This window comes from Notothenia rossii, assembly GCF_949606895.1.
Source record: "Notothenia rossii genome assembly, chromosome: 5".
Taxonomy (NCBI): Eukaryota; Metazoa; Chordata; class Actinopteri; order Perciformes; family Nototheniidae; genus Notothenia; species Notothenia rossii.
This window is the reverse complement of record NC_136903.1, coordinates 30,724,832-30,737,564: the sequence shown is the minus strand read 5'-3', so window position 1 is coordinate 30,737,564 and position 12,733 is coordinate 30,724,832. Positions and strand designations below refer to the sequence as shown.

Genomic DNA, 12,733 nt, shown 5'->3' with positions numbered 1-12,733 from the left:
ATAATAAAAAGTTATTATGGCTGTGTGTACCTTGTGTGCACCGCCAAATGGTTAAAGCACATTATTGAATTATTGTTTAATTTGTTATATTTGATGACAAAAATATTAAGAGTACATACTTTCACAGGGGGAAAGTAGAAGGTCAATGATAGAAATATAGAATATAAAAAATCAAGAAGATACTGTAAGTGATCTCTTCAATAAAACAGTTTACATTACATTACATTACATTGCATTTAGCTGACGCTTTTATCCAAAACGACTTACAATAAGTGCGTTCGACCGACAAAATACAAACTTGAAGAAAACAGAATCATATAAGTACATCAGGTTTCAGAGAGCTAAAACATTTCAAGTGCTACTCAACTGGCTTTAGATAAGCCTGTCCTTTATTTGTATATAAGTGCTTTTTTAATAGGTCCATTACACTTCTTATCGAAGTGGAGTCGAAAGAGATGAGTTTTCAGTCTGCGCCGGAAGATGTGTAAGCTTTTTGCTGTCCTGATGTCAATGGGGAGCTCATTCCACCATTTTGGAGCCAGGATAGCAAACGCTGATGGGAACTTGGGTCCCCCTTGCAGTGCGGGTGCAACGAGCTGTTTGGCTGATGCAGAGCGGAGTGCACGTGCTGGGGTGTACGGTTTAACCATGTCCTGGATGTAGGAAGGGCCAGATCCATTTGCAGCATGGTACACAAGTACCATTGTCTTGAAGTGGATTCTAGCAGTTACTGGAAGCCAGTGAAGGGAGCGGAGGAGCAGCGTGGTGTGGGAGAATTTAGGAAGGTTGAAGACCAGACGAGCAGCTGCATTCTGGATGAGCTGCAGAGGTCGGATGGCACATGCAGGTAGACCAGCCAGGAGGGAGTTGCAGTAGTCTAGGCGTGAGATGACAAGAGTCTGGACCAGAACCTGCGTCACTTTCTGGGTCAGCTGGGGACGTATTCTCCTGATGTTGTAAAGAGTGTATCTGCAGAAGCGGGTTGCAGCTATATTTGCAGTGAAGGACAGTTTGTTATCTCGGGTCACACCCAGATTCCTTGCAGTCTGAGTCGGGGAAACAATCGAGGTGCCGATGTTGATTGTTAGGTCAAGAGTGGGACAATCTTTTCCCGGAAGGAAAAGCAGTTCAGTCTTGTCAAGGTTGAGCTTGAGGTGGTGAGCAGACATCCACTGAGAGATGTCAGCTAGACAAGCAGAGATGCGTGCGACGACCTGGGTCTCTGAGCAGGGAAAGGGCAGAATTAATTGGGTGTCATCAGCGTAGCAGTGGTATGAAAAACCATGCGGGCTAATGACTGATCCGAGCGAGCGTTTGTGTACAAGGAGAAGAGGAGGGGACCAAGAACAGAGCCCTGAGGGACCCCTGTATTTAATTGACAAGGGTCGGACTCCGACCCTCTCCAAGTAACCCTGTAGGTGCGGTCTTTGAGTTATGAGGTGAGGAGGGAAAGTGCAGAGCCTGAAACTCCAAGTTTAGTGCAGGATGTACAAAGATATTAATAGGAGGATGTGCAAAACAGAAAAACTACCTTTATTTAAACATGAAATAATACTTTAGATTAAGGTCTTCTTTTAAATAAGAAAAAAGCTTTGGGGATATCTACAGATACACTGTAAAATATTACCATGATTTCACAATATTTAGCTGTAATATTTTACAATAAGTTACTGTTTTACCATTTTACAGTCTTTACCTGTAATGTTGACAATATAATACTGTAATTTTGAATTTCAAAGTGACATCAATGCAGGCACAGTTAATTACTTTGAATGTACAGGATAAATGATTACCAGGATTTCACAACATGTTACTGTATTATTTCACAGTAAAATACTGTATTCAGACCATCCTCTGTGATAACACCACACATTAAGTGATTTTCTTGCTTTTATCGCTCTTGCTTGGCTTTAAAAAACTAATTTATTTCCTTGGTGCAGGTTTTACTTAAATTGAAAGGGGCACCGCTGCATGTGCCTTAAAATAAACTATGCAACATATAAATCTATGTAAAATTGAAATTCTTGTCTTGGCTTATTGTTTTCAGGTGCTTCCTGGGCATTAATCCTGAGACGGGCTCGAAAGCCAAGAAGAGGCATAGCAATTTAACCCCCATGTCAGAACATTCTTCAGAAAAATTGGACCTGGTAGTCCAGTTTTCGCGGCTTTATTTTGTTTCCCACAGGGTTTATATTTGATTTCTGGTTAGGGGGGGGGGGAGCTCTAGGTCCTACGGTCCGTGGTGTGGCTGGCTCGGGTTCCCTCCTTCTGTTTGTTCCTTTTGGCCAGTCCTCCAGACCTCTTTTTGTTTCCCGTTTCGTTTGTGTGAGCAAAGGGCTGATTATCAATAAATGCTCGTTACCAAGTACCGGTTATTGCTTGTATTCTTTCATGTTGCGGGTCTCAGCACGAGCCACTACCGCGGAGTAGAGGTTGGGGCCGTAACATGTCCAAGACTCTGTGAAATATACTTTGCACTTCAATGGAGTAATACAAAGTTAAAATGGGCTTTTTCTTTGTTTTTCTTTGTTGATTGAGCTGATTGAATTGTGTAGTTATAGTAAAATCCCAGTTAACTATTCAGATTTACAATATAATATTGTATTATTTACATTTTTATATTTACAGTAAATTACTGGCTAATGTGTTATATTACTTCTACAGTAAAAGTGTAAAAATACAGGTCATTACTGTAATTTATATACAGCAAGGTACCATAATACCACAGCTCTGTACTTCTGTATCACAGTAATTCCATGGGCATGGCAACTGTAAAGTCACAGTATTTAGTAGTACTTTTATTCTAATTTACTGTAAAATATATACAGTAAATTACTGTGAAATATTTACAGTCAATTACTGTGAAATATGTATAGTAAATTACTGTGAAATCCAAGCAACTAGTAGCCATTTACTGTAATTTTACAGCCAAACATTTTACAGTGTAAATATTAAGCCTGACAAAGTACTTAATGTCTAATATATTGCTTTCCTGCAATGTTAACTATGTTGAAGCACTTATTTTAACTGATATTATACACATTCATCATACTCTTATGTATGTAGATAGTATAAGAAATGTGCAGAATATGACAGTTTAATGGTGGAGGTATACACACATATTGATAGATGTCTTGTAATGCACTGGAACCTGCGACCCAAGTTTTGAATTCATTGCATAACGACACCGTAGTTGTGTATATGATATGTCAATAAACCTTAGAAAATCTTGAAAGGGAAGTTCAAAATAGCCATTATACACTGTCTTTAATTAATAACGAGTAATGAATATACTTCATAGGGATCTGCAGATAAATGTTTAGTCTTTTCAAGCATCAACTATCAAATATCTCGCCTGATTGTTGGCACTTGACAATCACCTTCCCTGAATTTTACTCAGGTGTAACTAAAGTCTGATTTGAGGGACAGTTTTGGATAGTCTGCTGTGGTTTCGTTCCATTTCAAAGAGCTGTTTGACGCTCGGCGTAACCTTGGCCAACTGCCACTCCAACATCCAATCCCAGAGTTTGAAGATTAATCACGGGGACTGTAGTCCCAAACGATAGCTGGGGATTATGGGTAGTGTAGTGTCTTCGGCCATCCTAAACTCCGAAATGTTTTTCGGATTTCATATGGCATTAACACCATATCCCAACGTGCATTGCGGCTAAAACATCCAAACACCGAGCTTAAACCATAGCTGAGGATCTTGGGTAATCAGTTCAGTGGCAGTGTATCGCAATGATGCTCGAAATGTCCCATATAGGCCTACGTCTGTTTCCGGTTATTTTTATTTTGAAATTCAGTTCCTGGCGGACGCCAAAAAAGCCAGAGATTATGGAATCAAACCAATAAATAAAAACAAGGATAATTGTGTGTTATTGGTGAGTAAATAATAGTGTGTTATTTAGAAAAGAATAACAAATTAGACGGAAAAAAAGATTTTAAAAAATACAGATTTAATTATTCTGAGGCTCTGAGCCCCATTTCTTTTCCTCACAGACGGCAAAAAAAGTCTGATATTATACGATTTAAAATAAAAACAATAATCGTGGCTTGATATTGAGTAAGAGCATGTTTTTATGAACCCCACAGCTTCCGGTCTTCCAAGACCCGACTGGACAAAAAGACGTGTTGCAGGCACGAAACATACTACCAATAGAAATACATTGCTTTTAAAATCGTCCTGTGTGACATGAAAGAAAGGGGAAAATGCTGTTGGACACGAATCAATAGATTAAATGTCGTGACTATAACACGAAAGGCAGTGAGACTGGGTTCTATGATGGCATCATCAAGGTTCTCATAGTGCACTGCATTTTGCTATACCTCTTATAAAGTCTAGAAGTAGTAGCATGTTTTTGTAGGCTGACCCAGATTTGAGCATGGCAAGGGGTCCCTCAACATGAAGCAATGGGATTTCACCATTGGATTCCATTAGGGAAAAAAAAGGTATATGATACTTATAGTCCCTACATATTAACACCACTTTTACGACTTTTAGCATTAATTAATGCAATCGCCACAAGTAAAAAGCTAACATTTGGTTATAAACTAACGACATGCAATTCACGTGACTTCATGTCACCAATGCTAAGCTACAAGCAGACTCGTCTTTAGTGTAATGACTTATTTCAGGAGTCGAACCAAAAACTGTAAACCTCAAAAGAAGGGAACTCGAAGTTGGAACTCATTTATTTAAGGTTTAAGGTTTCGATCCTGCATCACTCTATAGGACTCAAAGTAGAACATGTACTGTAAGCAAGCACGCCTCACTACTAACTTTACTTTTTTGACCTCCCTTGCTATATTCTTTCATATGGTTGTAACTTTAGAGGTGAATCATTTAAAGTGTAGCAGGAGAGGAATGTGCTGTTTAAACTGATGCAAACTTCAAACTGCTATGGCCCTGTGTGGACATCTCAGTGTAAAAATACCTTATGGCACAGTGTTTGTGGTCCTCCAGGAAAGCCCAACGGTAGGAAACGGGCAGCGGGGAGGAGTTGGTAATTGAGATCTCTCTACGACTCCCCGTGCAGTTAAGCACACACCCAAAGTCCACTGTGGTGGAGGAAAAGCGAAGGTTGGAGAATTGGACCTCAGCATGCAGCTCCACAATGTCCCTCTGCGGGTGTCCCCGGTAGCGTAGCTCAAGGACCTGGGGAAAGAAAAATGTCAACATTTTGTCCAAAATACATCAAGTTAAACATTTCAATGGGGAAAGTAAGTCAACCGATTTCACTTTCCTAGTTTCTTTGTTTGCTTAAACTATATGACACTGAAAATACTCTTCTAAATTCAAAACCTAACTTAATTAAAAGAATATAAGTAGTATGAGAAAATGTTTTTAAAGATTTAAAATAACTCAATCTGCAGGAACATGGTCCCCGAAAGTGCTTTACTATTATATTTGATGTTTCTGGATAAACATTATTCTGGCATGATGCATTTTACCTTCTTCCCCTACTGCTGGGTCATTTGGTCTATAGTCATGAATCATATTATCGGCATATAAAACCATTATGGGATTAGATCGGTATGCTGCGGGATCCACATACCTCTAAAAAGTTGTATTTTCATAACAAAAACAGCTCAGTATTTTTGCCTTGTGACCATGCATTTTCAGAAAAAATGTCTAAACCCATAGATAAACTGGAAGGCAAGCATATATAATGCCTGTGTAGGACATGCCTGGGGGTGGGGGGGGGGGGGGGTGGCAGGTTTAGAGAGAACAAGAGTGATGAACAACCTCGGGTTCAGTGAAGATCTGTGTTGTCAGTAGAAATAAAAACATTTTAAAACTGACCCAGAAATGTTTGACAAGTTTCAATAAAAATGAATGGGTAACTGTATCAAATGCAGCACTTAGATCTAAAAGAAATACAACTTAAGTGGCATCAGTTGCAAGCAGTAGGACATTCATCACACTAAGGAACAAGTCTTTTTTGTGATTTGACCAAATCAAGGCCGAAATGGCTCAAAGAGTCACTTTAGCAATGGATTGTTCAGACAACTTGATCCAGAAATGTAGAAAAAAAGGGCAGTTTGGAAATTGGTTTAAAATCATGCAGGGACTTAGGGTTTCAATCTTATTTTTTCAGACGAGTTTGAATGCGAAGGACTTTGAAAGCGCAAGCAGGGATTCTGATTTATTAATAACCTCAGTGAGAGTGTCAATACATATTATGTCAAAGAATAGAATATATGAACCCAGGTGAACACACAGCATTATTTAGGAATTTCGGTAACACTTTATATTAAGGTACACAAATTAACCATCAACTAGTTGTTAATTAACATGAATATTAGCAGTATATTGGCTCTTTATAAGTCATTATAAAACACTTATTAATGCATTTTTCTACATGACCATATTCTACAAGTAATAAGCCATTAGATGAGAGTTTTTCCTCAATAACCCTCTAATAAGTGCTTATTTGTTGCAAGTAAGGAAGTTGTTGTATGTACATTGTTCAGGTCAACTAGAGTCAAAGTACTAGCTTATTGGTTAAGACTTCACTTTAAAATAGGGAACATATTCTTAGATATAAATACCTACTTTTTAGTTATTTACACACAATTAACACTTATAGTTTCATGTCTTGTTCCATAATAGATCATATTTGTTAAGTGTTATTACTGTATGGGAGAATTACTATTCTTGTGGTACTACTGCCTTATTAGGCCCATATTAAGCAGCGCATATTAAGACCAAAACTCATGTACAACAACTTCCTTACTTGCAATAAATAAGCACTAATTAGAGGGTTATTGAGGAAAAACTCTCAACTAATGGCCTATTACTTGTAGAATATGGTCATGTAGAAAAAGGCATTAATAATGTTTTATAATGACTAATAAAGAGCAATATACTGCTAATATGCTTGTTAATGAACAACTAGTTGATGGTTAATTTGGTACCTTAATATAAAGTGTTACCATAAAGTGTTACCCGAAATTTCTACAGAATGAAAATGCATCACTGTTACCTCATCCATGACTTGTGACACCCGATCCGGCAGGAAGATTGATCGAAGCATACCCACAACTCAGCCTTTCTCCCGTTACCTAAAACCATGGACTAGAAAATAAAGACAGCAGTTATGTATATATATATATATATATATACTGTAAAATAGTATTCAAGTATCACACTTTCTTGGATTAGTTAGTAGGTATACTTATCAAGGTTCAAGATTCAAGGTTCAAGGTTCTTTATTGTAAAACTAACATAGCTACAGTAATGTCGTTGGAAATCTTAGTCACAGGCTTCTCCAACAATGCAACACAATAATACAGATAAGCTGACAATATTAAACAATATTAAGTATATTATATTAAAAGTAATACAAAAAAGAAAAATAGTTTTAAAAAAAGTGAGAAAAAAAAGAAAGTGGAATAGTGCAATACGAGTCTATATACAAGTTATTGGAATGATATATTAGATAATAGATGAATAATTACTAAGTAGCAGATGAATGTTCAGTTATTTAACAGTCTTATTTCCTGCGGGATGAAGCTGTCTCTGAATCTGGTTGTTTTTGTCCGGATGCTGCGGTAACACCTGCCAGACGGCAGCAGACTGAACAGTTTATGGCTGGGGTGATGGGGGTCTTTTGTAATCCGGAGGGATTTCTTCCTGAGCCGCTGGGAGTAAAGGTCCTCCATGGATGGCAGCTCCGTCCTGGTGATGGTCTCTGCAGGTTTCACCACCCTCTCAATGCATGAGAGTGGTTCTTCAACTTAACTTTTTTGTTGTTGAGAATCTGGGCTTGCAAGCCTGATGGAGATTCATTATGTTTTCTATCTGATGACTTCTAACGCCTAAGTTCACAACGCTTCTAATAACCTTCCCATAGTTTAATGAAACAGTTACTGTAAGCCTGTCATGGGAACAAGGCTTATCAAAACATCATCCGAAACCTGCCAGGGGCTTAAACCATTTCAATGCAGATTTACTACCATATTTAAATCAACTCTCAGAATCTGTGATCAAATTAAAACATGGGATTTAGGGTAACATATAAACAGAACTTCATTAACAGTTCAACAGTTTGTTAATGAATCCACTGAGTGTGAGTCATCATAAAGGTTCACGCAAATAACAGCAATGAATCATGAAGGAAAGCAACATTTACAGTAGAAAGCTTATGACTTACAGTAACACAATAACCTAGACCAATACATTAGCTGAGGTTGTTATTCATGTTTCCCCACACGTCAACAATAGGCAAGATGGACAGTTACCCAGAATTCAACTGAGTTATTAGTGCCTTAAGCATAAGCCTTTCAGAAATTCCCCTTTTTAGGAAGTAATACTATCGTTGAAATTCTCATTGCCACCTGGACATCTTTTAGTTCTAGACCCTTTTAAAGCTGTAGTGGGAAACATTTGTCTACCCTCTGGAGCAGTGAGAATAAATACACAAACACTGTCAAAGTGCACTTCAAATGTACGCTTGCACACATTACTGCAACGCCCCAAGGAATAGATGTCCCCGCCATAAATGACTTATTTTTACTTTAGTCCTTTCTCTGAATGCGACATTTCAACAAAAAAGGTAGATTTGTCTCGATATTATTTGAATGAACAGATTTACTATTTGTTTTTTATGGATAATCTATAAAAGTAAAACAGCTTACACTAAGGCAAAACGTCATATAATAATAAAAGTCAAAAAATGTGCAAATATAAAACAGATCTGCAAATCAAATTCCTTAAATAAAAAAAAGGAATCTCTAAACATACATAGTAATAAGCAGACTATGAGGAATGCTTATTTAATTTCAAGTAAGTTTATATTGGTAAGCTGCAAGTTATGTGTGTGTGTGTGTGTGTGTGTGTGTGTGTGTGTGTGTGTGTGTGTGTGTGTGGTGTGTGTGTGTGTGTGTGTGTGTGTGTGTGTGTGTGTGTGTGTGTGTGTGTGTGTGTGTGTGTGTTAGCTTATGCAAAATGCTCCACACTTTTTAGCTTTATGCTGCCTATTCTACAGCTTAAGCAGCATAAATAGTCATTTGTAAAAATACATACTGTACATGCATTTTGATTTATTGTATCTATTTATTTTATTTTTGTTTCATAACAGGTCTCACCGATTGGCCTTTTATGGAATAAACCCGTTTTTTTGTATTAAGACCTCTTGCCTCATATCCATTAATGGAGGGAGCTACAACATTCATTTTAAAATAAACTAAATGATCACTGATTGTCTTAACGATGCCTCACAATTCCCCATTGTAGGAGCAGAACTAAATAACAGGGACCTTTCCGTAAAGAACACATCCTTCCTCCGGTCTATGCTAAGCCCATGCTTCTGCCATCTGAGGATTTCCCTTGGCACCTACACACCTCCGTCTCCTTACAATTATTCAGTTTGATAATAAAAGTTTGTTTTTGAGATATAAGAAGCTATGATAGCAAAGGACATTTGGATGAGGTGGTCAATGGATGTAAGATTGAAATGAAAGGGAGAGGTGTGTACCTTGGTGGTGGCCCTGATATGGGCTCCATAGGCCTCACACAGGGAGAAGGGCTCTACCAGAGAAAGCTCCATGTGCAGAGGCAGAGATGACACATTCTCTAAGATCAGCTTCTCAAATAGGGGCGTAAGACTCTGTCCTGGAACCTGTGAGACATATATCATTAATCCAACAATTTAACAACATCTTTTCCGAACAGTAATCTTATGAAAGACTTACTTACACAATTGCATCTTATACAATTAAAACAGCCTTCAATAACCTTTATAGGGTTGCTTACATTATTGGTGAACTATTAACAATTCAGCTATGTCGTCAAGAATACATCTGGTTTTTGAAAAAATATATAAAAAATGTGATAATGTAGGGACATTTACTGCAAGATATATTAGCTAAATTAAGAAAATGATCTTTTGACCAACCTTCTCTATGTAGAATTTCAGCTGCTTGGAGGAGATGCTGAGCATAGGAGCCACAAAGCGACAGGTGACATCTACAGACATGATGAGCTCCTTCGTGCCCTGGTTACCCACAATGCCATGGCATACCAGGTGCTCACGTACAAGCTGAGGAACACAACTATATTAATAAGAAAGATGTATTTTATTGGCACTTTTCATGCACAATATGCAAGTGTTTCAAAAAATTGATAAGACATTAAATTCAAGTCAAATGTTAAAACCTATCGGCACATATGCAGCATGTGTACCTGATTCCAAAGAATACAAGGAGGTCAAATAGGCAAGACGGTTTATAGAATAAAGTAATCCAGAAGTTAACCACGGATAAAACACTCAGGTAAACTAAGAAAGACCTAAGACAAAATTAATTAAATAAGTTAATGTGAAGGTTAAGTTAAGTTAATAAAAAAAAAGGTGCATTTTCAGCTATTGTTTAAAAATGTTGACTGAGTTTAATATTTCTGAGTTTGGGAACGTAGTAGATAAAAGCTGCTTCACCCATTTTATTTTGGGGGACATTAAGAATATTTAAAAACCCTGTTATAGAGAACCTTAGGGCACAGGAACATGAAACAATAGAGAATAAGTTATATCAGAATCAGAACACCTGATCTATACTAGGGAAAATTGGATTTAGAGACAGTTATTCCATTTAAGAAAACATTTAAATAAAAGATAAAATATGTATACCAGAAGAAGGATTGTATGTCAATTCCAAAAGAAGGCAGGGACGGCCTTCATCTATAACTAAAAACAATTGCTCTAATCTAACAAGCAAACAGCTGTGCTTATACAAGTCAGAGGCATGAGTTATTCTCTTTTTGGGCAAACTGTCTCACCTTGGAGAGTCTGAAGATCCTGTCAGCACCATGTCAACGGAGTGGCCTGGGAAAAGCTCTGCACGAAGAGGTGTGAGGCTGAACACCGGTTTCTCCCTGCTAGAGGGGAGCGAAGATCCACGGCCCAGAATGTCCTTCTTCCTGGGAGCAGAGATGGGGGGCAGGACGGTCCGGTCCGAAGGTTTACCCCCTTCTTGGTTTTTGCAGAGGGCAGGAAGCTATCAATGCGCCAGTACATCCGTTGCACTCGCTTGCCATGGTTGGTCAGCTTAAAGTGGTACTGGCATGACTCATGGCTTATAGGACATATAGAAGAGAGCAAGGTTAGGCATAGAGTCACTATTACATTTGTATTTCTAATTATGGTTATTATAAATGAATACATGGCTTAGCTGAAAACTACATTCTGTTTGGTCAATATTTTTTTATGACAGGCTATTGCTAAGGTCACTCTGATCAATGTGCAGTCATACCAATCTGCAAAAAGAAATGTGGTCAATTCATGACGGGTGTGGCCTGACACCATGGAATGCTTTTTCAATTATTGTTTATATTTGTCAAGAGCAAGACACTGGATTCATGACGGCTAAACGGTCCTAAGTCAATTTAAAAAAAAGAGAACAAGAAAGCGGCGCAAAAGAATAAAAGATGTGGAGGACAGAGAGCTTGAGGACAGAGAAATTAGCAGAAGAAGACAGACAGGAAGTACAAACTAAAGGGAACATGTTATGGACTGGGGGATTGTTAACTTGGGAAATAAAGTAAGAACAGATTTTGACAGTTAATGGGCAGAAAACCTCAATCAGCATGGCCACGCAGCAGAACAGACTATTTTCTATAAGCTGAACCAATAGGAGTTTTTTTAATCTATACTTTGATCGATAAATTATTGATTTATTTAGCAAGTAGCCAAGTTATAAGTGGGATAATGGTGCTGCGAGCTGTTCGTCAGGATCCTGCTAGCCCTGTTGAGCTTATTTTCTCATTTATGTCCAACTTGCTGCACATTATCCCTTATGTTAATGCGTATATGACCTCTTTCATTCTACCTGAAGTATGCGCCTAGGTCAAGGGCAGGTGCAAAAGTCTTGTCACTGACAATTGTGGTGCCAGTTCCTGTGGCCGAGAGATGGACAGTGTGTGTTTGACTGTCCCGGATGGATATTTCCAGCGTGGCCTTGAAGTCCTGCGTGTCCTTCAGGTGTGCCACAACTCTCAGCTCAAGCTGGCTCTCTGGCGGCACTTCCCCCTCACTGGGCTCAACTCGCCCAAAGGACCCTCTATCCCACTGAGGACACAGAAACACAGACAAAGCGTAAAGTTTGCTGGGACAGGATGCCTGCCCTCTGCATCTGTAGTGGTATAGTATTGGTTAGAAGAACAGCTTCTTAATGTTCATGACTATGAATGCCCTGAAAGGCAAGTAAGATTAAAATAAACTCTGGTCATCAATTTTTGTAAAATATTTGGGTCTCAATAGTTTTGTTCTTCTGTGTTTATGACTTAAAAACAACTGAAAAAAAGTTTTGGCAAGTGTTTTTCTGTTTCTTGTTATAATAGTTATTTAAGAGGCTAAAATGCACCATTACCCATTTATGAGGTTCCTCACTTTAAGAGATGGTGTTACTCCTTTTTATGTATTTTTTTTTATTTTAAACATTTCCCTTTATTTGCCATGATAATTCATACAATTTCCCTTTTGGGGGACTTGAGTAGAGCCATTTAATTTAAATTAATTATTATTCATCTTGATGCATAAACAATTACGACGGAGTATTAGGGCCACACTTAGAAAAAAAAAACAGAGAGATTTCGAGAATAAAGTCGTAATAATACGAGAATAAAGTCATAGTTACGAGAATAAAGTCGTAATATTACGAGAATAAAGTCGTAATGTTACGAGAATAAAGTCATAATTACGAGATTAAAGTCGTAGTTTCATAAATGACTTCA

The 12,733-nt window shown here is 38.0% G+C and overlaps 2 protein-coding genes across 4 annotated transcripts in view; both read right to left on the bottom strand.

The window, feature by feature from the left end:
* The window catches only part of LOC307041932 (hydrocephalus-inducing protein homolog), a 49,941-nt gene extending 39,886 nt beyond the window's left edge, over positions 1–10,055 (bottom strand). The window contains exons 1-4 of the mRNA XM_079685538.1: positions 9,903–10,055; positions 9,483–9,626; positions 6,990–7,081; positions 4,938–5,158 (exon numbers count right to left, since the gene is read on the bottom strand). Coding sequence (XP_079541664.1) covers positions 4,938–5,158; positions 6,990–7,040 — 272 coding nt within the window. The 5' untranslated portion in view covers positions 7,041–7,081; positions 9,483–9,626; positions 9,903–10,055. The remainder of the gene's footprint in view (positions 1–4,937; positions 5,159–6,989; positions 7,082–9,482; positions 9,627–9,902) is intronic.
* Positions 10,056–10,789: 734 nt separating this feature from the next.
* The window catches only part of LOC307041933 (hydrocephalus-inducing protein homolog), a 51,490-nt gene continuing 49,546 nt past the window's right edge, over positions 10,790–12,733 (bottom strand). For all 3 annotated transcript variants that reach the window (XM_079685539.1, XM_079685540.1, XM_079685541.1), the window contains 2 exons: positions 11,830–12,068; positions 10,790–11,076 (listed from right to left, as the gene is read on the bottom strand). In XM_079685539.1, coding sequence (XP_079541665.1) covers positions 10,803–11,076; positions 11,830–12,068 — 513 coding nt within the window. In that variant the 3' untranslated portion in view covers positions 10,790–10,802. The remainder of the gene's footprint in view (positions 11,077–11,829; positions 12,069–12,733) is intronic.